Source organism: Myotis brandtii, unplaced genomic scaffold (assembly GCF_000412655.1).
Source record: "Myotis brandtii unplaced genomic scaffold, ASM41265v1 scaffold898, whole genome shotgun sequence".
NCBI classification, from domain to species: Eukaryota; Metazoa; Chordata; class Mammalia; order Chiroptera; family Vespertilionidae; genus Myotis; species Myotis brandtii.
Window position 1 is genome coordinate 389,741 of NW_005371683.1, and position 26,083 is coordinate 415,823.

At 47.3% G+C, this 26,083-nt stretch overlaps 1 protein-coding gene and 1 long non-coding RNA gene across 5 annotated transcripts; both read left to right on the top strand.

The window, feature by feature from the left end:
* The first annotated feature begins 578 nt into the window (after positions 1 to 578).
* Positions 579 to 11,712, top strand: LOC102243923 (chromosome unknown open reading frame, human C1orf116). 4 transcript variants are annotated; one of them, XM_014532561.1, is made up of 5 exons: positions 579 to 601; positions 5,523 to 5,708; positions 8,258 to 8,432; positions 9,734 to 9,939; positions 10,117 to 11,712. In XM_014532561.1, exons 1-5 carry the CDS (start codon positions 581 to 583, stop codon positions 11,431 to 11,433), a joined length of 1,905 nt encoding a protein of 634 aa, XP_014388047.1. In that variant the 5' UTR covers positions 579 to 580; the 3' UTR covers positions 11,434 to 11,712. The 4 variants fall into 4 exon arrangements, with proteins under 4 accessions (XP_014388047.1, XP_014388048.1, XP_005885283.1 ...); XM_014532562.1 differs by having other exon boundaries at positions 10,120 to 11,712; XM_005885221.2 differs by lacking the exon at positions 579 to 601 and adding an exon at positions 608 to 726 and having other exon boundaries at positions 9,734 to 11,712.
* Positions 11,713 to 11,717: 5 nt separating this feature from the next.
* Positions 11,718 to 16,869, top strand: LOC106724587. The gene is made up of 2 exons (XR_001360435.1): positions 11,718 to 14,879; positions 15,080 to 16,869. It is a non-coding gene; the product is annotated as an uncharacterized LOC106724587 (long non-coding RNA).
* Positions 16,870 to 26,083: the final 9,214 nt, after the last annotated feature.

The following is a 26,083-nucleotide window of genomic DNA, read 5'->3' on the forward strand; positions in this document are numbered from 1 at the left end:
TCATCCCTAGTCTTAGGCATCCCTAGTCTTAAGCATCTCCCTCACGGTCAGGAGTGGACTTTGAAACACTATGAGCTGCTAGGCAAAGGCTTGAGGATGAAAGTGATTCTGAAAGATTGGAAAAGTCATGAACGAAATTGGCCACAGAGGATTTTAATTTGGAGAATTCAGGGGAAAACTTCGTTCCAAGTGGAAGAAGGCAGCTCTAGATAGAAAACCAAGTTTAAGACAGATGCGTAAAAGAGCAGACTGCCCAGTGGACTGTTTCTTTATATGAAGATGTAATTTAAAAAACAAAAATTTTTTTTTTTTTTGCCTACTCCCTCACTGCCAACTCTCCTTTTCCAGTCTCAGCCCAAACCAGTCCCTCTTCCTTCCAGCCCTCCGTGTTTTTTTTAAAGGGCTCTTTATTGGCTCTTAATAGGGGAAGGAATGGCAAGAGATGATTGGCTAAGTGAGAGCAGCACCGCCCTGCCCATTCCCCTCCCACACCTTCCCTGGAGAAACAGCTGGAATGAGAAGGAGGGAGAGAATGCTGGGATTGGCTGAGAGTCAGGCAGGGTGGGGCGAACCAGCACAGATGAAGCATTTACCTGTCCAGGTAAGTCAGGAAGAGGTCAAAAGAAGAAAACAGCGGGAGGCAGGGGAAGCAGGCTCAGTCCGCGTCTCCGCCCTTTGAAATATAAGGGTATTTCTTTCCTCTCTTCAGCCCGCCACCCAGTAAAGGTGAGTTCATCGCTAACCAACTATTGCTTATACTGTAGCAAGGTATGTGTGTGTGAGGGGGTAGGGGGCTGTGTGGGAACTCAGAACTAGAGGGTTGTGGGGAGCCCTATACACCCCAGCTAGCGGGCTTTCCTCTCTGTTCCTCAACTCCCAGAGGCCAGTTGGGGATGCAAGAAGGTTGGATTGAAGGGCTTTTGTGGAGACCAGGGCTGGAATGCTTTTTTTTTTTCTTTCCACCTGCTTATTTAGGTTGGATAAGCGTACAAGGGGGGCAAATAGGTTTGTTTTGGAAATTTCCATCTCTGAGCAATTCCAATTGACTTGTGACTTTGGACGAGAATCGTTGGAGTAGAGAAGTCAAAATGCAGGAAGGCCCAGGGAATGGGAGTAGTTTTTTCCATTGCATTTCTACTGGAAACTCTCCCATGGCTTTATCAACTCACCCACTATCTTTATTTAAGTAAAGGGTGCAGTGTGTGTGTGTGTGTGTGTGTGTGTAATACTGGAGGTGTGATAATGGAGCTTTCTGTGGACAGGTGTGTAAGGCATGAGCTCCGCTGGGTTGTTTGTGAGGGGAGGCGAGGTTTGGTTACATTGGAAAAACTCCAGCTCAGGCTACCAGCTCATCTCTGGAAACCTCATGGACAAGCCAGTTGCAGAGTCCCCTTTATTTGGGTTCAACTCAATTAATTTTCTGACTTTACCTGTGAATAGACATGGAGACTGGCAAACAGAAAGCTACTTGGCTGTGCTGGGGCCTCACCCACATTTTTATGACTCTCTCGCGGTAGCATGCTGACTCTGGTAGGAGTTCCGAGTGGGGCTCAGGTCACAGGAGTGTGATCGTGTCCACAGAGAGAACCAGGCCCGGGTGTTCTTTCCTTCAGGGTTCCCAGTTAGCAGCTTGTTTGACAGGTTTACTTGCACAAGGAAGTTGGATGCAGAAGTCAAGTCAGAATAGTAAGTCAGCTCTCCATTATCCACCTCTGGGGGGGCGTACACTCTGGCCTGTAACTTTGCCCTATGCCTCCTTTCTCCTGCTGCAGGAAAGAGGGAAGCAGGAAGACCTGGGGTCTGAGACACAAGCTGAGTGAATGTACAGATATACAGGGGTGGGCAAGAGTAGGTGAACAGTTGTGACTACGGGAAACAGAGTTTATTCTTGTTTTTGCCAATGAACAACTGTAAACCTACTTTTGCCAACCCTTGTATTGGATTTCCAACAAAGCTCTTTTGTGCAGAGAATATGTATAGCAACCCCTTCCCTCAGACCCAGGGGTGAAAAGGGGGATTAGAGCGTTGCCGTGACGCACGCAGAAACTTGCCCACGTGTTCGGAGAGGATGCACACAGTGCAATGGAAGTCGTCCTGGTGGTTTCCTTGGGATCTTCTCCAACCTGGGGTGCATTTCTGGGTAGAAAAGCAGAGACACCTGGTCGAAAGGAAATAGGCGGCCTCCTTGACTACTGGGGAGGGAGACCAAGCCCTGGGAGGATGTGGGGGTGGCTCATGGGAGGAGTCTATTTAGAAGGTACAGAGAAAACTGAAATGGGGCCGAAGCCTTCTGCCCACCCCACCCTCTGCAGATGCCAGAATTCCACACGCTATTTATTTACTCTCCTCCAAGGCTTGGCTGGCTTTAGTGGAGCGGTTAATATTTAATGTGCCTGTGCATGGCCAGCCCTAACTATACACATTTCTTAACCCATTCCCTCCTCCCCTCAAGTCCTCCAGAGGTCAAGGGTTCAAAGATACCAAACTCTCACCCGAGTGCTTGTACTCGGGCTTTTTATCAGGTTGAAATATCTCAGGTTTCAATGATTGCCCTGAAATAGCCCCCAAGTTTCAAGGTTGTAAAGCTGGTGGAAGGAAATGCAGCAGCATCCAGATCAGGCCAAACTGGTGAGGGAGGGGGGAGGGGAAGTGGGAGTGGGGAGAGAAGACCTTTTCACGGGTCAGACGCTGCGTCAGAAAGCAAGGTGTGGAGAGGAGGTTGGAGCACTTCAGGACTCATTGAACTTTGGTTTCAGGTTGGGATTTGTCTCTGCAGTGGTTATGTAGTGTCTGATGATACGATCTTCAGTGGCACTTGGTGTAATGTCTTTAGTATGGAGATAGCTGTTGTTGGGGCCAAACCTGGCCGTGGAGCATGAAGCTGGAGTAGGTGATATACAGGGTTCAAGGTGTGAGTTAGAAGAAGGGTGACTGTAGGGCTTCTGTGCTCAGTCAGGAGTGGCCAATGACCTTCTTTAGGTGCATGGCCCTCTCGCATCTGGACAGTCTGAGATGCCCTCTGGAAGGGCAGGGGCCACCGGCTGTCCTGGATGTTCAGTTAGAGGTCATTCCTTGCTTCCCTTAGGGAGGAGAAGTGGGCCACATCCTGCCTAAGTTATCAGGCTATTTTGAATATCTCATTAGCATATTTAAAGTACTTTGTAAGCTATATTTTTTTTTGAAGTAGTGCTATTCAAATTGTTTCCATCTCTTCCACCTGCTTCAGGCCACCCTGGTTCTGAAGTGAGAGTGTGACAGGCACCCTAGGAGGAAGGATAGGCTAGGAAACCACTATAAACACTGAAGGGTGCTTGGAAGAACCTGGGTAGTCATTTTCTCTGAAAGGAAGAGGGAGCACCTCTCACCCATTCACAGAGAATATTATATTCATCACAGTGAGACACTTTGACTATTTACTGCCCCGATTTTTCAGAGAAGAGAAATGAAGGCAAAAACTAGACCCATGGTTCTCCACTCACTTCTCAGAAACAGCGCATGCTCCATGCCTGTTAGTTTAACTGAAAGCATTGACCAGATTCCATTGCGCTTATAGTAATAGGGTAGAAGCCAGAAAAAGAGGTCTTCCCATAGTTCAACTCAACAGACACTAAATGGATGTCAAATTCATTCATCTAGCATTCCTTGAGCGCCTTCTGTGTGCCTCATCTTATGACAGATGGTTCCCCTTTTCTGTAATGGCATCAATCTCATAGAATGTCAAGAATGAGTTAGTACTTTCTGAATCTAGACAGTCATCAATGGAGTGGATGTAGGAGGTGACTGGACATCATTCACATGACTTCTCCTGTTTCTGTGTCTTTGGGGTTTTAGATGTTGGGCAACTAACCTCATGAAGGAACTCTAAGAACTGCCTTACCCAATGATGACTTATCATTGGGCATCTTTGGCATTTCTGTTCCTTCTTGTTCCCTCTCTATCTCCTGAGAGGCGCTGGGCCACCATAAACTACCTGTGTCATTAGGGATCTTCCCTCTTCATTCCCCATTGTCCTGCTCCTCCCTCCCTGCTCCACTTGAGGGCTTTCTCCCAAGCAGGAGGGGACCTCTCTGAGGCCTTGTGCTTGTCAGCGCTATGGAGCTGGCAGGCTGACACACCCAACACAGCCCAAACCTGACTTAGGCATTGGGAGCAGTTATTGGCGAAGGAACAACAAGCCCTGAAATCCAAACCCCAAGTCCCGAGATCTCAAATAGAACACATTTTTTTCTAGGACATTTTACCTAGTATTGGAAGGGTAGGAAAGATGGTAGAAGACAAAGTATGGTGTCATGGGGGAAATATGGATTCAGAATCAGACTCTATTCTATATTTTGTATTCTACCTCTCCCTCAACTTTCTGTTTAGTCTGTCTTTTTAATCTTTATATATTTTTTTTAGAATTTCATTTTCACAGTCACCCTGGCCTTCCCAATTCTGCTGGAGTGTTTCCCACACACAGGCATGTGAAAATACTTGTGATTTTCAGACGGTGGATGGCCTTCCTTTGCTATTACTATTGGCACAATGAACTTGAAATGTTTTTCCCTAGGAGTTGGAGTTGGGAGGACGCTATCTGGGACATTTTTCTTGTTTATTTGACACGGGTTAGGAAACCTCCTTGGAATCAGTTCAACAATAGAGGGGGTCATGCACAAAAGGAAAATTGGGTTTGTGCCAACCACTGGAGGTGCTATGATGTGTGTCCAAGGCTAGGGAGACAGTGGTGGCTTGCTGGTGGCTGCTGTGATGATGGTGCTGTTGACTATAATAGCAGCTAACAATCGGGCCGTGCACTGTGCAAGTGTTTTACATGGACTATTTTGTTGTATCTTTAAGACAACCCTATGACATAGGTACTATTAAGGCCCTGTTCCTTCTTTCAAGCCTATAGTCTCCCATTTAAACCTGAACCCGTCTTTTCTAAACTCTTGTTTCCCTTCCTTCAATTTACTTTGATCCCAAGTGGATTTTGTCTTTTTCTTATTATAAGAACAGTAGTAGTTAGTTATTCATTGCTTAATATTGACTACCAGCTAAATGATGCTAACTGTTCTCATTTAGTCCTTACATTAATCCTGTTCAATGAGGAAAAACAAGCTGAAAGAGTCATTTGCTTCAAGTCACATAACTGTAAATGGCTAACCTGTGATTTAAACCCAGATCCAACGACCTCCAGAATCCAAGCTATTAACCCCTATAATATTTACTGTTTATAGTAATGAGGGTGGAGGGTAAGCCCCCGAGTTCAGAGAGAAAGGTGACTAAAGGAGATGATGGAATTTCCTTTCTGACTAAATGCTCCTCCACCACCTGAGTCCGTCCTTCTGCATGTATGTGAGCCAGCTTGTGTGTCCTTCCCTGCGGGCTGGGGGAGGGGTTGGGTTTGGGTAATGGCTGTCCACGGCCCTTTCCAACACTTTGCTTGCTTGATGTCCCTGCTGCCATGCTGCTCCAGGGCCTGGGCAGAGCCTTGCCCGAGCCCAGGCTTGGCTCACACATGGCTTTGATTCTTTTCTTTTCAGGCCCAGCTTGGGACATTCTTCGCTTCTCTCCGCTTCCCCTCTGGGAGCCCCTTTCGCCGTCCCTGCACCTTGCTTCTGGCAATGCCCGAGAGGGAGCTGTGGCCAGAGGGGCCTGGCTCGGAACCCGTGACCCGCATCGGCAGCTGGGACAGCATGACGAGCACCACCTCCACCCGCTCCGGATCTGTACGTACTCTCTGTCCTGCAACCTGGCCCGCTCTCTGCACACCTGCCCTGCCCCGCCCCGCCCTGCCCACCACCGACCTGGCTCACTGCTCCTTCTCTTTCATCTTCCTTGTCAGGGAGTGAATCATCCGAGTTGATGCTTTCTGCCTCTGAGTCACCCATGGTTCTGTAGGGTGGGACAACCCCAGAGCGCAGGTGGACAAGTGAGACTTTTTCTAGTTTTCATTAGGTTGGGGGTCTGAGTGGAGATGAGGGAGCAGGCCGGTGATCTGAGGTCGTGGTGGAAACTAGGATACAGACGCTTGTAGCACATGGGTTCCTGAGGTTGGTTCTCTGCAATTAGCAGCTTTATTTCAGACTTTAAAAAGATCAAAGAGACCAGAGTAATTAAGTGCCTGGGTTCTGGAGCTGAACAGATCTGGGTTCCTTAGTATGAGCTGTATGACCTTGGGCAAATGACTTCATTTCTCTAAGCTTCAGTCCCCTTAGTTTTACAATGGGGATAACATTAAAACTGAATTCATAGCGTTCTTGCAGGGAGGTGAATGAAATGTATATATAGCACTTAGCACATTTCTCTATGTAGAAAAGAATTAATCTATGTATGAGCAGAGATTGAGACTCTTCCGAAGTCACTATGTTTAATGATTTGTGAATGGCACATAATAAATTGTAATGTTTCTGGGCATGAATTTAAATCTTAATTGTTGTATGGCTCGTGTGAAAGAGTAAACCTGCCCTATGTGAAATGTAAGCTTGCCTTTCCTGTGGAAATTCATCACATACATAATAACACCTGAGAATTTATAGTTTATGGCTTTAGAGGTATTTGAAAATGTAAGGATTATAAGAGTGTCGACTGCATCAAGGATGTTTAATATAGTCAGTGAGCCCTGGTCGGTGTGGCTAAGTTGGTTGGAGCTTCATCCTGTACAACAAAAGGTGGCAGGTTCTATTCCTGGTCAGGGCACATACCTAGGTTGTGGTTCGATCCCTGGTCGGGGCACGTATGGAAGGCAATCTAGCGATATTTCTCTCTCTCTCTCTCCCTCTCTTTCTCTCTCTCTAATATGGAAGGCAATCTGGCGATATTTCCCCCTCTCTCTCTCCCTCTCTTTCTCTCTCTCTTAAACTGGTGAAAACATATCCTCAGGTGAGGATATATAGTCAATGAGTCTTGATATGTAAAAATGGAGCATAGTTACATACCACTGGACGCAGAGTATGACTGGGATGTAAGGTTTTCAAAAAGAAACATCCACAAAGGGTAAACCCAGAGCTGGCTTATCTTTGTCTGGAGTTGGCTTCAGGGCTTCCAAGGGCTATGTTTAGGGCTCCCCTTGAGATGTAAGTGCCCTCTGTCAGTTGTCACTCAGTCAGCTGACAGATGGCACTTTAAGGAGTCTGGGACTGGAAGGGTTATTCCAACAGCTCTCTTCCCTCCTCCCAGGATGTTTTTAGGGCTATCCCAAAATCTTTCCTGGCCATCTGAGTGGGTCTGGAGAATATATCACTCTGAAGCATCTCAAATATTAGGAAGAGGGACAAAGATACCAGGAACAGACTTGGGCCAAATTTCATATATTCCTATTTGCCCTTTTAGTTTTCCCTTCAACCTCTTGTTTGGAGAGTGACTGTTCCATGGGTCTTCCTGGCCTGTAGAACATTGGTCAGTAACCATCGGAAATGACCATAGCATTTTTTTTCTAGATATTTCTATGGGATTTCTTCTAATTCAAATCAGTTACTTAACATCTACTTAATATTTAATACCAAATAGCTTTCTCCCCCCTCCCCCTGTACTCATCCAATTTCTTCACCCTCCCCCCTTACGTTACTATTTGCGTAAGAAATGCACACTCATTTGAATGTTAGCAGAGCCAAATACTATCAAGAAGGTAAATACACATGGGAAAAAAATCCTGTATGGAATGCATTTCAGAGTCAAGTATAAATTATTTAGTAGATGTATCTGTGGCTAGTCATACCACTGTTCCCATTGGCCTGGCAGCCAGCAGTTGGCCGAGTTTCCTGTTTGTCCTCATCCTGTCCTTGACATGCCAGGTCAAGTATGCAGAAGTACTTAGAAAAGTTGAAAGCAATACCTTTCAAGTTGAAGGTCAAATCTTTATGTTGCTCGTATAACTTAGAGCTAAATCGGAGACACACAAAGTGAAATATTGGACATATTTGAGCAAAGAAACAACAAATAATTGCAGAGAAATCGGAATGAGAACCTGGGTCTGCTTCTGATCTGTGCTCCCAAGCATGTCACCCAGGACTGAGCAAAAGAAAGGCCTCTTGCCATTTGCCTGCCCAGCCCCCTGACCTGGGTGCTGGTGGGACAGCAGCCCGCCAGTCTCTGCCCTCCCTGGTGCCTACAGTTTCAGGAAGCAACTCCAGCAGGTTTGCAGAGTAGCACCGTGGAAAGGTTTCCAGCTCTTCAGCATTCCTTCCCCAACGCAGGGTGGTTCTCAGGCTCCGCCAGTTTCTGCCGAGCTTTCTCTCATAGCTGCCTTCTCCTCTCCTTCCTCCTGTCCTCACTCCAGACCGACAGCTACGACTTCCTGTCCGCTGAAGAGAAGGAGTGTTTGCTCTTCCTGGAGGAGACCATTGGCTCATTGGACACCGAGGCTGACAGCGGACTGTCCACTGAGGAGTCTGAGCAAGACACAACTCCCCAAAGTCCCCGAGCACTGCCCCTACTCCAGCCTGCTCCCCAGGGTAAGAGAGACTGTCTGGGCACCTTTGGCGAAACGCAGGAAATCTGAACGTCCTTCTACTTTGATGGCTCTTGGCTTTAAGGGTCACAGGCAGCAGAAGGAGTGTCCACACTCCCCTCCACTCTCCTGGCCAGAATAAAGCTTTGACCCTGGAGGGAAGGAGGGTGTGCTGACCAGCCAGCTTCCTATGCTTTTCTACATATGTCAGAGGCCTGGGAGGAAGAGGGTTTGACCAGCTGCCACCCACTCATGGAGGAATTCTAAATAAATAGAACCACAGAGGTGAGGGAGGGGTGGGTGGTTGGCTCTGTAGAGTCTGAGTCAGTGTGGGGAGCTAATCTGGATGACCCAGAGGCTGAGGCTGCAGGAGATAAGAAGAGGGAGGGGCCCCCTTAGCCTGAGTGGGTGGCACCTTAAGGCCCTGGGGAGAGTGTGTGCAGAGCCAGTGGTGTTGAGGCTCAGGAGAAGGGGGACAGGATGTGAGTGTGGCTGTGAGTGTGGGGCCATATGTCCCAGGGTAGGTGGGCACTGAGGCTCAGTAGAAGGGGGACAGGATGGCATGTGAGTGTGGGGCCATATGTCCCAGGGTAGGTGGGCACTTTCCTCCTGAGGAGAGTCCCGCTGGAATCAAGGCTGCAATCATTCATTCATTCATTTAGCAACTATTTATTGGTAATGTGTTAGAACGTCCCTGAAGCTCGAGCAGTACATGGGAACATGGGGCTTCACTGCCACTTCAGACTCACTCCCTGGCCCAGTGGGCCCGGTGCACCTGACTAGCTCACGGGAAGGAAAGAGCCCATGTCGCTCTCTGGTGTGGGGACAGCTTTGGCCATTACCCAGAATCATCCGGGTACTTACCAGTATGGGAAGTGAAGGAAGAAGGTGGACCTAAACAAGGGCAAATCACCTGTTCATGCTGCTCGAGTTCAATGTTTCCATTGGATCATTTACTGGGAAGCCCCAAGATACCCAGGGGACAGTCCTGGGTCTCTCCCACCCCTGGTGCTTCTGTAGACAGTTAGAAAGAGCCTGCATTAAGGACAGAGAGCCATTGGGGGCTGCCCTTTCCCTGGTTGTTGTGAAAAATTAATCCCTGATGGAAGGGAATCTGCTAGTATCGATCTGCTCATCTAAATGATATCCAGGCAAGAGTACTGCCCCTTTAAGAGCAAAGAACCAATAAAAACAAAACCCATCCATGCAAATTAGAGACCAGAGTTCAGGGAATATTTGCTTTTCCCTTGGCAGCAGGGTTCTCACCTCTGTCTTCTCTTTGCCTGTTCTCCCGGCCCCTCACAGGACATCCAGAGGAGACGGTTGCTCAGCAAATACCAGAGCCAAGGAGAGCAACCCAGTCCAGCTTCCCCACTCTGCCTGAACCCCAAGGCCTGGGCTTCAGATCCGGCTCCTACAGCCTCCCCCGCAATATCCACATCAGTAGGAACCAGAACCTCAGGAAAAGCACCCCCCAGACGAACAGCCACCTGCCAGGGGAACCCAACAGGGTCATCCCAGACCCCAAGGAAGAGCAGAGCAGGGAGCCCAGCCAGGCTCCAGTCCAGAGGGTCATCCCAGACCCCAAGGAAGAGCAGAGCAGGGAGCCCAGCCAGGCTCCAGTCCAGAGGGTCATCCCAGACCCCAAGGAAGAGCAGAGCAGGGAGCCCAGCCAGGCTCCAGTCCAGAGGGTCATCCCAGACCCCAAGGAAGAGCAGCTCGGCCAGAGCAGGGAGCCCAGCCAGGCTCCGGCCGGGCTCCAGGAGGACGCCCTTGATTTGGACATAGCGCTCATCCCCCCACCAGAGGCTTTCCGGGACGCCCAGCCCGAGCAGTGTGGGGAAGACAGCCTGCCCACAGGGCCAGGGGAGAAGACCCCCGCGCCCCAGCTCCTCACGTCACTCAGCCCCCAGAAGAGAAAGGAGACTTCTTCAGAGGCCATGTCCCAAAAAGCCAATGAGAAAGGCTCAACGGGGGCACCAGGACAGCCTCGGCCTCTTCCTGCCATGTCGTCTCAGAACGCCAGAGCTGCAGATGCTTCCGTCCCACCAGGGCGGGATCCAAATGCCCAAGTAGCTCCCCTCACAGGGCCTAAGCCCCGGAAGCTGCCCCCTAATATTGTTCTCAAGAGCAGCCGAAGCAGTTTCCACAGCGACCCCCAGCCCTGGCTGTCCCGCCACCCCGAGGCTGCCCCCGGCGATTCCGGCCTGGTCTCCTCTTCACTGCAGGAGCAGAGGAAAGCGCGCAAGGAGGCTCTGGAGAAACTGGGGCTGCCCCTGGACCAAGAGAAGCCCAGCCCCCACTTAACTAAGCCCCCCAGCTCCATCAGACTCAAGGGGACTGGCGCTCAGGCCCCTGCCCCAGCCCCAGCTCCTGCCCTGGCTCAGCCTGCACCTCAGGTCTCAGCAGGGAAGGCATTGGCTCCTGCTCCAACCCGGGGACCTTCTCCAATGAAAGCCCTGGCTCCAGCTCTAGCTCAGGGGTCTACTCCAGGCAAGGTTTTCATTCCTGCCCAGGAACCCACTCCAGGGAAGGTTCCAGCTGCCAAGTCTATGCCAATCCCCATTCCTAGGGCCCCAGGGGTAAGTAATCCCCTGACGCTGCAGGAGAGCAGCATCCCTGGGCTGAGGCAGATGAACTTCAAGTCCAACACTCTGGAGCGGTCAGGGGTGGGGCTGGGCAGCTACCTCTCAGCTGAGAAAGACCCCAGCTCCAAGGCCAGCACCTCTCTGGGAAAAGACTCCTTCTTGAACAAACTCTCACCCAATGTCTTGCGTAATTCCCGGCCCCGCCCCGCCTCCTTGGGCACTGGGAAGGACTTTGCAGGGATTCAGGTGAGCATGCTGGCTGACCATGAGCAGAGCTCCAAGCGCCTGTCTTACCAAGGACAGAGCCGAGACAAGCTGCCTCGACCCACTTGTGTCAGTGTCAAGATTTCCCCCAAAGGCATCCCTGATGAGCACAGAAGGGAGGCTCTGAAGAAGCTGGGACTGTGGAAGGAGTAAAGTAGGCCCTTGGCCACCAGCACTGCCCGCACAACCTCGTCCCTGCCTCCTGTCATACAAGACGACACTCAGGGCTCCACCTAGGAGCCTTGTCCACCTCACTGCTCAGGGGCTGGGCAGGGTTAGACTTCTTTCCAATGCTCTGCTCTCCGAAGTGAAGAGGAGGGAGAGATTGGAGTCCAAGCCTACGCTCAGATGCAGGGTGGTTGTGCCAATGAGTATCTGATGATCATCCTGAATATGATTTCCACAGAGAGAGAGAGAGAGAGAGAGAGAGAGAGAGATTTGTACATTGGGTAGAGTTCGGCCCAACCAGAACTGAGTGGAGAGGGGTGGCCAAGCCTGATTTTAAAAAAAGTCAAAAGAGACCATGGATGTGCCAGTGCCACACATGCAGCGTCACCTGGAATGCGGGTCTTCCAGAATTCCTGCGATAGGTGGAGACGGGCTCATACTTCGCTCGATCCCTCTCTCTGTTCTGGCCTGCTGGACAGGAGCCAAGAGGAGTTGGTCGCTCATCTCTTCACCTGCTACCTTCTCACCGTCCCCCGTCCCAAGGATAGGACACGTTCCTGCAACTAAAATCTCTTGGTTGATTGAGAGCAGCAGAGCTCTTGTTGGTCTGAGAAGGCAGGTTAAGTGGCCAAAGCGCACACCTCCGCTGGGGAGGGTCCTTGGCTGTGGACTTGATAAATTCACTAAAAAATTGTGCGGTGGTCCCTGATTCTGTGATTTCTGCTCCTATCTCAGTCTTCTCATGACTGACCCCAGGCTGGGCCAACACTGAGATGGGAACCCGAGACCAGAGGCTTCGGTACTTACAGTAGAACTGTCTCAGGCCTTGCCCATGCTATTGCAAGTAGTTTTTACCTTCCTCAGTACTTACGGAAAATCAACACAATACAATCTCTGCTAGTTATGCATAGACTATCGGAGCTGGGAGGGGCCTTAGAGATGCTCAAACTCAACCCTGTTGGAGAAGGGAAGTGACCCATCCATAGTCAATGCCACTTAATAGCCGAGCCGGGGCCAGAGCTGGGCTCCTGATCCCAGTCCAGGCTGCATGCTGCCTCCCCTCACGCAGTACTTGTATGCGTCCACACAGCACCCCACGGGACCTTCACATCCTAAAGTGTCTTCTGAAATATCAGAGATTAAATGCTGTTCGTGTCATATTTAGTGTTGTGGCTTTTTATTTCATCTTTGGGAAGCAACAGTAGAGTAAGTCATTATCAACCCCAAATTTCCTGACCAGGTTATGCAATTTGAGAAAATGCCAAAAGAAGGTAATCTGAGTGGGTGGTGTGAGCTTGTGAATACAGGCTTGGGGATCAGACGTGGCGAGACATGACTCCTACTTCCCCTTAGGAAATAAGTGGGACCCGTGGCTGTGACCTGGTTGTTGTCCAAGATCCCCAGATGTGAGGGGCAGATCCAGAAAGGAAGCTCTTATTGGAAAGATGCCCTTTAGGTTGGCTGAGCATTTTGGGGCTGCATCCTTAGGGGCCCAGCACTGTCAAAGCTCAGCATTTCTGAACATGATGAGAAGGTTAAGGTAAGGACGAGTGGCCCGCTCCACCCTGTTGTGGTATGTGGGGTGTGGGTGTGATGGTTTCTGTGTACTCTCTCACACACACACCCAAACGCTTGGTGCCTTACTCCTGGCCCTGGCTGCGGACTTGGTCTGTCACAGCCCACAGGAACTCCCTCAGTTGGCCAAGCCAAGTCTTATTACAGACTCCCCAAAAGGGAGAAGGCCCCCTCCCGGAGGACTGAGTGGGCATGATGTATTTGGTTCATCTGCTTCATGTGTATATTTCAAGACACAACCTGAGGAACGATCACTTTGTTTTTTGTTAATTGCCCTGATAAATAGGGAAACTTAGGGTTCACTGTAAAGTAAGCCTTGGTAAGAATCTGGGGCCCTGACCCCAACTCAAGGCTGACTGACACAGGTTGGTCAGGAGTATCTCCTACGAAATCCCCACTCCCCAATAGAGGTCATTTCTCTCCAGACCAGAGTTATGTACATCCTGCCTGCCAGCCCTGCAGCCTCACCCTGGTGGCATGCCCACTTCCCCAATTCTCTTCATGTGAGAGCCTTCCTTCCCTTGTTATTGAAAGATGCCATGTGTCCCATGTCCTCATCCTTCAAAGAGCATGTTTCTCTCTATAGATGGTCTTTGGGATTCAAAAATAGACTAGTTGTCCTCACTTTGAAAATGAGCAGTGGGATCCCAATGAGGACATCTGCTATCCTGAAGGTTATGTTAGAGCCACCAGTGGAATGTCTCTCCCTCTTATATCCGTATAGGATTGCTCTTCATTCAACTTTAACTGATTGGGTGGGAGGTGAGTGTCTTCAGGGTTGTTGTTATCTCTTTTTGAAGGATTTTGGATGAAAGTGTATAAAAGTCAGTCATTTGATTTAAAAAACCAAAGTGACAACTCTACTTCCCCTTGACCTTGCATCTGTCATACCCTGTTGCAGTCTTGCTACTGCTGGGAACAAACCACCTGCCAAATACAGGCCTCTCAGCCTGGCACGTGGGGTCTGTGCCCTCAGATATACTGGCAGCTGCTCCTCTGAATCACTACTCAGGTGCTACTCTGGGAGTTCTGCCCTGTGACTCGGTGGGGTAGGCCTACGTGCAGTCCTGCACAGAGGTCAGGGGATGGGCCCAGGCATGTCTTAGATGCCTTTCTTCACAGTGTGAAGTATGGTCTGGCAGAGGCCTCCCTGTAACCCGGGGGTAGGCAGGTATGCAAAACTTGGTGTTTATTCCATGGAAGGAAGGGCGGATGGGAGACTGGAGAACAGGCACTGTTTGATATGAGTTAGAGCTGGAGGTGAAGATTTCAGGGTCTACAATATGTGTATGTGAGATGAGCCACTCCATCCTTTGATCCATGCTCATACATGTAGGAAGGAAAGGATCATACTATTATAATATGAAGCTGTAGGCTCATAGATGAGAGGAGGTAGAGACCTGGTGCATGGACAAGAGAATTCATGTTCATCTCAGTTAGAATCCAAGAAGGAATTCAGGTAAAATGCTTCCGTGCCCCTTTTTCTCATGTGAGTGACTATGGAGCATATAGATCTGGGCTCAGTTCAACCTCCATCCCTTACCAATCAGGGAACCCTGATTGGGACTTCCTGGAACGTCAAGTTCTCAGTCTGTAACATGGGGATAATGCCATCCTTTTGAAAATTGTGGGGATGAACAAGTGCTATAAACTGTGTAAAGGTCAGTGCTTGACACGGTGTAGAAACTCCATAAGTGATAGTATTGTCTTCTGGATCTTATTCCTTCCTCCTTACAGGGAGCAAATGTAGAAAGGGTAGGAAGCCAAGAGCACACTCCATGCAGCGCTGAGGAATCAGGAGATCTTTGTGCAAATGGAAGTCCAAAGTAACAACCAGGCTTTGGCACACCTTCCAGGTGACTCACCTTCCGCCACACCATGATTCCTGGAATTTGAAGTAGTATTGTATTCTGGATTTTATTCCTTCCTCCTTACAGGGAGCAAATGTAGAAAGGGTAGGAAGCCAAGAGCACACTCGATGCAGCGCTGAGGAATCGGGAGATCTTTGTGCAAATGGAAGTCCAAAGTAACAACCAGGCTTTGGCACACCTTCCAGGTGACTCACCTTCCGCCACACCATGATTCCTGGAATTTGAAGAGATCAGCATCAATATGGTGTTTGTGTTTCCATGAAGGCTGAACCGTTTATTTCCAGCTTCTCTATCCTCAAACTCGGCTTCCCCTTTTTCATCAATCTCTTGCGGCCCATGACCATATAGTTTGATTCTTTTTGCTTCCTTTAATTTTTCTTTCACTGTGTAGTTCAAAGAACTATAGGCTATCCAATAATTATGTTTCATTATTTATCTATCATTACTTATTTATTGTTTCAATCATTTTTTAAATGAAGGGGAAGAATACTGGTAAACATATAGCAGGAGGGAACTCTGGCTAAAGTCAGGAAGAGGTGGGGCTAGAAAAGGTTTCAAGATTCTTGGGGCCATTTTTAAAAATAGGGTTAGGCATATTTCAGGAATGAATCGGGCATTAGTTTACAGGAGGCAAGAAGGTACAGTGGATGACCTCTCTAAATCCCTTCTGCTATAAGGGCCACATGATTTACTGAACTCATCATCATCATTGCCATCACCACCATCACTTCCATCATCACCATCACCACGATCATTGTCATCATTGTCATCATTGACAGAGCATACAAGTGAGATAAAACCAGGTGATGCTCTAATTCCAGGCCGTCCTTCCCTCTTGCTCAATACCTGTCTGAATGGTTGTTCTTATTCACCACGTGCCATGTATTTCGAGTTCAAAATAATCTGAGTCAAAATGATATCCTGACAAAGCTCAGGACGAGGTGAGCTTCACTAAAAAATGTATGTTTCAATGAAACCAAACAACTTAATTGGAAAGACCAACACCCTGTCAAAAAGAATCACAATATAACTTAAGGTGAAAGTTACATCATATAACTAAGGGCTGGAAGGAAATGTTTAGATTATCTAATGCAACCTCCTACCTGAAGAGGAATTATACCTATAAGTGGATATAAATATAGTCAGAAAAACGAATGGATAAATGGGTGGGTGAGTGGATGGATGGGTGGATGGATAGATGGGTGGATGGGTGAATGGATGGGAGAGAGGAGGGGAGAGGAAAAACTGAAAAATACAGTGGCCGAGGGTTAGGTCAAATATGGCATCATTATCATTTTGAAATCTGGTACAATTCTAGCCTTAATCTTTGGCCACCCTGCTTCCACTTGGAGAGGCAGGGACTACCCCGTGCCTCTAACTTCACCCACCACTGGAAAAGTGCGTCTTCTGGTGGTTGCCCTGCCCTGAGGCCAGCCTCCTGCAAGAAGAGGTTGGGTAATGACCAATTTTTTTGTCTGTGGTTTTTCTTCTGCATGAGACTGAAATTGTGATTTCAGTTTAATATGAAATATATATTTGGTCTTCATCTCCATTTCTGGCTCAGAGATCCTAAAACCTTTGGAATTTCTTATGAGGAGACGGATAAAGGTGTGTTTTGTTATGTCAATGAGTGACTTTTGAAAAACCCCAAGGTCGCCTGAGGACGGAGGCTGACCACCTGGGAACTTTTAGTCCCACCCTCCCACCCACCCCACTTCTGGGCAAAGCAGAGGGGCTGAAGATTGAGTTTAATTGCCAATGGCCAGTGATTGAATCAATCACACCGATGTAATGAAGCCTCCCTAAAAACCCCAGAGTTCGGGGAGCTTCCAGGTCGGTGAACCAGAACAGTTCCCACCCCGAGCTCCCAGGAACAGAGCTCCTTTGTTCCAGACCTCGCCCTGTGTATCTCTTCATCTGGCTGTTCATTAGTTTCCTTTAATATACTTTGTAATAAACCAGTAATCCAGTGAGTGAACTGGTTTCCTGAATTCTTTGGGTTGTTCTTGCAAATGAATCAAACCCAATGAGGGGATCCTGAGAACCTCCGATTTAGTCTGTTGGCCAGAAGCACAGGTAACAATCCTGACTTGCAATTGGCATCTGAAGGGAGGGGGAGGCCGCTTTGTGGGACTGAGGCCTCAACTTGTGGGATCTGACGCTACCTCCAGGCAGACAGTGTCAGAACGGGGTCGAATTGTAAGACACCCACCCAGCTGGTGCTGAGACCTGCTTGGTGGTGTGGGGAGCTCCATGCTCACTGGAACTGAGCGGAGGATCCTATTCTCCGTGCTGCTGCTCTCCCATGTCCGGACCTGTGTGTGCGGAAGACCAGGTCAGAATTCACAACTTCAGAAATTCCTATTGAGACCTCCCCTCAGTGCTGAATGCCTCAGCGGCCTACATCATTTCCACTTCAAGCTCAATATGTCCAAACACAGAACCATGTGGGGCCCCTCCCATATCTGACCCTTTTACTGAGTTCTGTATCTCAGCTGAGCAAGACTAGCACTCACCCAATGAGTAAAGCCAGAAATCAAAATACCATCCATGACACTGTCCTCTGCAAACAATTATAAATCATGGCAATATCACCTCCAAACATCTCTCAAAACAGTTTTTTCTTCTTTTCTGGTCCCACCACAGCCACACTTGGGGTCCCACCATCTCTCCTGGACCAGAGTAGCAGCTAAGTATTCTCTTTACATCCACTCTAGCCCCTTCCACCCAGCAACCAGAATTATCTTTGCATCTGTGGTACACTACCTTTCATGGAAGAGTGAAAGGACCTAAGAAAATACTTATGTATTAGTGCATCTGTGCAAAAAATATATAGGCAGGGTCAACCAAAAACTAATGTGATTGATTACCTACAGAGGGTGGGCGGAGAAACTGGAAGGAAAAGGGGAATGGAAACAGTGTGGAAGGGAGGGGGAGGATGGCCTGTCTCTGAACATATCTTTTTGTAGCGTTCAGATTTTAGAGCCATGGCAATGTTTTGCATAGCCACAGAATTAATATATAAATAATAAATAGAGCCAGGGTGTGTGTGTGTGTGTGTGTGTGTGTGTGTGTGTGTGTGTGTGTGTAAAGGGTGTGTGCGTGTTTAGAGGAGGAGGGTAGAAGGATCCAAAAATAAAATACCAAAGAGTAAAAAACAAGCCCACTGTATTAAAAAGTAAATAAAAGAATGACATAACTACACTGAGGGGAGTGGGGAAGAAAAGACCTAAACTAAGTAAGTTTTTTTTAAAAAATGTATTTTTGCTTTATGCTGTCAAAGACTAAAAACAGATTCTAGATCAGTGATGGCAAACCTTTTGAGCTCGGTGTGTCAGCATTTTGAAAAACCCTAACTTAACTCTGGTGCCGTGTCACATCTAGAAATTTTTTGATATTTGCAACCATAGTAAAACAAAGACTTATATTTTTGATATTTATTTTATATATTTAAATGCCATTTAACAAAGAAAAATCAACCAAAAAAATGAGTTCGCGTGTCACCTCTGACACACGTGCCATAGGTTCGCCATCGCTGTTCTAGAAGTTGAATGTGTGTTTTTTTATTATATTTTATTGATTTTTTACAGAGAGGAAGGGAGAGGGATAGAGAGTTAGAAACATCCATGAGAGAGAAACATCGATCAGCTGCCTCCTGCACACCCCCTACTGGGGATGTGCCCTCAACCAAGGTACATGCCCCTGACCGGAATCGAACCTGGGACCCTTGAGTCCACAGGCTGACGCTCTATCCACTGAGCCAAACCGGTTAGGGCTGAATGTGTTTTTCATATTTATAGTTAGCATTCTTAATTTACTATATGTGTGTAACTATCTGTGGATAAAAGAACCAGATTTCTCACTGTTAGAGAAGGGAAATGAAATGCTTTAAGGCTACACAAATATCCTATTTCTTCTCATACTTACTTCTACTAATTTTAGTATCCATTAATGATTCTGGCCTGAAACAATTATCCCTACAGTGTTTGCCAAATTGTGATTTTTCTACTTTCATCATTTCTTCTACATTTATTGTTTGGAATTCTACTGTAATGAAGAATTGTTTCTTAACCCCCATTTTAAAAATTTATTATTATTATTTTTTAAATCCTCACCCGAGGATATACTTAGAGAGAGGGAGGAAGAGAGAGAGAGAGAGAGAGAGAGAGAGAGAGAGAGAGAGACATTGATGTGAGAGAGAAACATCTATTGGTTGCCTCCTGCATGTGCCCTGACCAGGAATCAAAGCCACGGCCTTTCTGGTAGGTGGGATGATGCTCCAACCAACTGAGCCACCCAACCAGAGCCTTAATACCCATTCAATTATATATATTCAAATAGTTATTGATATCCATATGGAAGAATGTATATTTATGGCTTAATGTCCATGACTATCATTTATCTTGTTGCTCAGCTTATTCCCTATTTGGCTCTTGAGAGCCCCTTTCCATTGGCCCTTTTTTCCTTTTGTTATGCCCCCACCATTTTTTGAGTACTGTCTTCATTTTTGCCACGAAAATATTTTTTGGCCCATTTGTTCTTTCTCTGTCCTCACCCTGCAATTATCCAAGGACCTCTGGACTCCCTTTTTGTAAAATGATACTTAGAAATCAAGATCTGGCTGCTAGATGTGCTCATTGAGACTGGGGTGCTATTCCTCGTAGGCCCTCTCAGCGGACAGAGCTAGAAAATAGATGGCTATTCACATGCACACACATCTATATCATTGTCTATGTTCATCTATGCCCCACCCCCAAAATCTACACACCCTCTGAGTGATTGTAAAGTCAGTGTTTATTAACATACAGTTCATTTTCAAAATTTAAAAGAATCTACAGAAATGAATATATTTTTTCATCAATCTGTTTACAAAGTGATGGTTGTTCTGGTCCAGACACTGCTGATAACGCAAAGCAATGGAATCACAAACGTCAAGAATCATGTCAGCACAATTTGTCAACTGTTGCCACTTTTGTACCATAAACTTTATCTTTTATGTATCCCCATAAAAAAAGTCTAGTGGATAAATTTTCTTTGTTCAAAGCTTAGTCTGGCTTTATCCATTATTTCAAATCAGTTAAACCTGAAAAGGAGTGAAAATTAAGTGAGTTACCAGCTTTAAATTGTGTCCCCCAACCCCCCAAAAATGTAGACACACTGTGAATAATTATAAAGGAAGTGTTTGTACTTCAACTGCATTTTCAAACTTCCAATAGCATTTTAAGATGAATTTCCTTTGTTCAAAACTTACTCCGGTTGAAAAGGGAGAAACATCAATTGAGCTATCAGCTGTGAAAGTGTGCATACATGTTTTTGGGACACCCTGCATATTGAACATCATTAATAATGTACCTCCAATTCCAATCCAATAACACAGGGGTTCTTCTAGCCTTTCTCATTTTCTTATTTATTTTTAATAAATGTCAAAAGGACAGAAGAGTCAAAGTAAAGAGTCTCTTAAGAGCCAAATAGGGAATAAATTGAGTAACAAAATCAATGATAGTCATGGACAATGACCCATAGAATAAATATACATGATTCCATATTGATATAAATAAATAATTGAGTAAATAATGACATGGAGGAACAGTTCTTCATTACAGCAGAATCCTAAACAATAAATGTAGAAGGAGTTATGGAAGTAGATCATCACAATTTGGCAAATTAGTAATAATTGTGTCAGGCAAGAGTCATTAATAGATGCAAAAATTAGTGCATCTATTAATTAATTCGTTTGATGAGAAATAAGATATTTTCATAGTCTTGAAGTATCTTCCTGAAAATACTTACTCATTGAAAAGGAAAAAAGATAGTATCTTAGCAATGAAAAAAATTGACAGGCACAAGTTTAACATGTGGTCAAACGTTAACATCACCGATTATGACACATGTTGACATCACGTACCTCCTATCACACTACACGTATGCAACATCGCAGAAATGCACAACCTGAACTTAAAAAGAGGAAACATCGCCCTAACTGGTTTGGCTCAGTGGATAGAGTGTCGGCCTGCGGACTCAAGGGTCCCAGGTTCGATTCCGGTCAAGGGCATGTACCTTGGTTGCGGGCACATCCCCAGTGGGAGGTGTTCAGGAGGCAGCTGATCGATGTTTCTCTCTCATCGATGTTTCTAACTCTCTATCCCTCTCCCTTCTTCTCTGTAAAAAATCAATAAAAATATATTTTAAAAAAAAAGAAAAAGAGGAAACATCAGACAAACACACATTGAGAGACATTGTACAAAATAACTGGTCCATACTTTTCAAAAGCCCTATGGTCTTGAAAGATAAAGACTGAAGACGTATAAATGCAACGTGGGATCCTAGGTTGGCTTTTGCTCCAGAAAAGGACATCCGCATGTGGTTTTAATAAATGTGCTATGCAACATGCTAACATTTGGGGGACACGAGTGAAGAGTATGTGGGAACACTTTGTACTATTTTAGAAACTTTTTAAAGTCAAAAATTATTTTAAAATAAAAAGTTTTAAGAAAGATTTTTTTTTTCCAAAATAGAAAGTTAAAGTAGTCATGACCTGGCTGGTTTCCCCACTGCTCTTAGGATACAGACCAAAACCTTAAACGTGGACTCCAAGCTCTTCAAGTCCCATCACAAACAACCCAGTCCATCCCTCCAGCCTCCCCTGCACCGTCTCTGAGCTTGTCACCCCATCAATTAATGGAATTTGTCACTCTCTTCCCCTAAGAGCACTTGCTCGTACCTATTACATTAATGTCTGCTCCTCCATCAGACTAAGTTCCACAAGATCAGAGACCACACATCCTTGTGCTCATCTTGTATGCCCTGCACATTGCACAGTTCCCAGCAAGCAGCGAGTGCTCAATGAATATTTGTTAATTAAAGGAAGGAAAAATGGTGAAATTGAGTGCAGGATGCCACAAGGGCTCATCTTTCCTATGGCTCAAACAAAAAGTGAGACAAGTCTGATCCACCAAGTCTCAGCTGCCTCTTTTTAGTTTTTCCAAATATGATCCATTCATATTGCGACCCGGTGTTAGATAACCAGGTGTCCCTTGTAGTTCTCCTAGTAGTCAGGCTTGACAAGCAAATGTGTGGACATTGTCTCTACCCATGGTCTTGAATTATACTGGGGAGCCTTCTAAACAGAGAGAGAGAACCTCACCCCAAGACCATGCTGATGTGCCTTGAGGGGCAGCAGAGAACAGATTGGGCAGACTCTGGGGTCAGGTGCTGAGGCCCATCCTGAGAATAATAGTTCTAGGTAACATGACTGCAATTAATATATACAAGACCCAGAGTTCGGCACGTTGCCCACGTTATCCTGTTTAGTCCTCACACAACTCCAGTATTATGCCATTTGGTAGGAGAGGAAACAGAGGCATAAAGAGGATAAAAGACTTGTCCTAAGTTCCACAGCTAACAAGTGGTGTCAGGACTTCAATCTGTCTGTCCTACAAACTCTCTAAAATTGTTCTGTCTCAATCATTCTCTCAAAGAGGTGAAAACTGTCCTACTTGGTTGATGTTCCAGGGGTCAGAGACCACCCTGTGCTCTCCGGGAAAGTGGGAATGTGCAGAGAAAGGAAGGTGGTGTGGGCCACTTCCACTTTGAGAGACTGCAGGGTCACCTCCATCCCCTGAGAAGTGAGAGGAAAAGAATCCTATAAACAGGCTTGAGTTTATAAGGGAGGAAGGCAAAGCTGTAAGAATCCTTTGTCCTGGAGGAAGGTAAGTGTGTGACGCGACCAGCTGGACCGGCCATTGCTGGACAGGAGGCCCTGAGCAGAGGCATCCCATCGGCCGGTCCCAGGGTCCCTCTCCCCAGAACCAGGCCGGCCTCCTCCTCCTGCACCGTTGCATTCAGAGCCACACACCGAAACTGGAGGCTCTGAGTGGCCTCTCACCTCTGCAGGGTCCAGGCAGGAAAGCAACAATGAGCCAATGTTTAGCTCAGGCGACAAAAGGCCCTTTGATAGGACCCTGGCCTTAGTGACCTCGTCCTTCTGCAAACAAGCTGGGATTCCATTCAGGGAAGGAGGAGCAGGAAGTGCATTGGTGAGGAAGCCCTTGTCCTCCACACGCGTGTGGCTGCACCGAGCATGGGGCTGACTTTGGACCCTGGCCTGCCTATCAAGCTTCTGCGGCTCCCCTCTGATAAGGCCCTCCTCACAGCCAGGAATGTTGCACCTGCCCCGAAAGAGATAGGATCGGGGCCAGGTAACCATGTGGAGAGAGAGCAAGGGCTTGTATCCACACTCCTCTGGGACCGAGACCTGTCCCCTCTGGCGTTTCTAGAGGCCTGGCTTCCTCCGTGCAGTGCCCGTTTCTCGCTTCATCTCAATTATTTCAGCTGATGGCCTTTCCAAGGCAAAATCTAAAAGGGAAAACTCAGCAGGTGCTTGCGGCTCCTCAGGGAAGCAGAGGTGCTGAGCAAGCAGGGCTGGCTTGAGAGGTGGGCACAGTGAGCTTCGAGGAAGTGAGGGGCCATCCACCCGGGGACAGGTCCGGGAGGGTCCTGGGCCAGCTCGGGTACCTGCTAGGCCCACCTTCACTCTTCTAGAATCGTCCTCCCTGGCACACTCTTTCAAGTCCCTCCACAAACTGCAGAATGATCTTTCTCTCCTTTCTTCCCCCAGGAGATGTTTCTTGGGATAAACAGAAGACCCTCTCCCAGACGGGACCATTTTATCACCAGGAGTGCATTGTGAAGGGGCATCCCCAGAGGCCCCCCCAACCCCCCACCTCCCATGAGCACAGCCTCGATTCCCTTCTAACTCGGGGAAGGAGAGAGGAATGTTTTCAGGGCTTTGGAGGAAGGGTCAGGTGAAGTTCAGCCAGTTTCAGGACTAGTTGATCAAGAATGACTCTTGGAAGGAGGGCCTGTGCTCACAGATTAGAGCCATTGTTTGGACCGTTTGGAGATAGAGTTAGTATTTATTTTATGCTGAATTTACTCCCGGGCCATACATTTTTGTTTCTTCAGTTTCTTCTGGGGTATCTTTTTCTTCTGTGCAACCTCCTCTTCTGTTTGGGAACAATCTGCTCTTTTTCAGTGGGATCCTCTCCGTGTGGCAGGGAGAGCTCACGTGTGAGTTAATCTGCCCACGAGCTCTGTCAGTTCCACACTGCATCTTGGGAGCTTTGCTCACCTGGATGTGCTCAGTGACCAGAGAATCTACGTCTAAACCCTTAAGGTCAGCATTACGCTCTGCATCTTTGAGCACGTGCAGCAACAATTCAACACTCTTTCTGGGCCACCGATCTTGTGTCCAGCCCCACTGTTTGGCCTGGGCACACCTACCAACTCCATTATTGTAACGGCAAAATGGCACATTGCTCCTATAAAGGGACATCCTTCGGATACTCGGTGGCTTTGCAAGTATGCATACCCTTGATGGCCTGGGCAGTTTCATGAGTGTTGTGAAAGTGAACACACAGCTTTGAACCTTCTGATTTGCATGACTTTGTGGGGTTTTCTGGGTCAAGTGGATAGCGAACCATTTTCAGAGGTCACCTCTGGCCACTTTCGGGAAGCGAAAAACCATTTGGATTTTATCAGGAAGGATGGGAGAAACGGCTAGGGTCTTGTGATATTGTAATTTATAATAAGATATATATTTGGTCTTCCACCTGCTCCTGGCCACGGAGCTCCTAAAATCCTTGGAATTTCCTAAGTGATAGAGGTGATAAAGGTGTCCTTGTTATGTTAATGTGGTGACTTCTAGAATGCCCTTAAATCACCTGGGGGGGGAGGGAAGGGGGGCAGACTAGTTGCTAGGTGACTCTACCAAGTGATCAGAGGGTTGGAGCTTCAGTGCACCGAGCTAGCTTCCACGGAGAGGAGAAGGGATGGAGGTTGAATCAATCACCAGTGGCCAATGAATTATTAATCAACCACGTCTGTGTAATAAAGCTGTCATTTACAACAACATAAGAATGGGATTTTGAGAGTTTCCCAGTTGGTGAACACATGGAGGTACAGGGAGAGTGGTGTGCCTGGAGAGGGCATGGAAGCTCTATACTCTTCCCACAGACCATGCCCAGTACATCACCTCCATCTGGCTGTTCCTGAGTTATACCCTTTTATAATAAACCTGCGTCCTGGGAGCTGCTCCAGAAAGTGAATCAAACCGATGCAGGGGGTCGTGGGAACCTGCAGTCTCTAGCTGGTTGCTCAGAGCACAGGTAACAACCTGAGCTTGTGACTGGTATCTGAAGGCAGCAGGGGCGTGACAGTCTTGTAGAACTGAGCCCTTAACCTGTGGAATCTGACGCTATCTCCAGGTAGAATCGAGTTAAATTTTGGAACACCCAGCTGGTGTCTGAGAATTACTTGCTGGTGTGGGGACCTCCCCGCCTCCACACACACATCCTGCACACACACACACACACACACACACACACACACACACACACACAACCTGCACACAAATTGGAAATAAGTTCAGAAAAACAGGTCATGTGCGTGAAAGAGAGGCTGGAAAGGAATAGCTACTGGGAACAAAGACATGAGAGGGCCCACTGTAGGAAACTCTCAGTCCACCAAAAGACAAGTAGCATATCAACAAATCAATGTGCCCCCCTCTCTGCCCCTTTAGCATCATTGCCCGTCCCTTTCCTTTGCTCCATCCCTGTCCTGTGCCCCACCTCCCTGGATACAGAGGAACCAGGACTCAACCAGACTTAATACTTCGGTCTGGACAATGAAAGCGAGGCCACGAGACCTGGGCTCTGGGGAGGGGAGAAGAAAGTAGAAGAATCAGCTGAACTAGAAGGAAGGATTCTTGTCATTCTCTCCAAGGCTGAGGAGGGAAGGGAATGGGAGCGCATGTGAGGGGAACTGTGGTGGGATAAGAAGGGATCTCTAACAGTTGGTCGCTCGCTCCCTCATCAAGAGCCACAGTGAGTGCCACTTTGTTTTCTCTGCATCCAGCAGGATTTGAAGAAGGCAGGCTGCTGACTGGACCCATCTTGTAGGGCTGTGCGTGAGAAGGGGGCATGTAACCTATTCAAGGTTTGTGTGCCCTACATTTCAAAATGCCAATATCCAAAACATCAGAGTTTGGAGTAAGGAAAGGTTTATTGATCTACAAGGCACCAGCTCAAGAAGACAGAGGGAGTTAAATCTTTTACAAATCCATCTTAAGACAGTCTAGAATTCAGGCTTCTTTTATGTCAAGAAAAGGGAGACTGGCAGGGCAAGAGGTG

Coding starts and splice junctions, on each gene's coding strand:
- LOC102243923 (XM_005885221.2), top strand. CDS start 5,604: ATGCCCGAGAGGGAGCTGTGGCCAGAGGGGCCTGGCTCGGAACCCGTG. Junction 5,709..8,257: donor CCTCCACCCGCTCCGGATCT/GTACGTACTCTC, acceptor TCCTCACTCCAG/ACCGACAGCTACGACTTCCT. Junction 8,433..9,733: donor ACTCCAGCCTGCTCCCCAGG/GTAAGAGAGACT, acceptor GGCCCCTCACAG/GACATCCAGAGGAGACGGTT.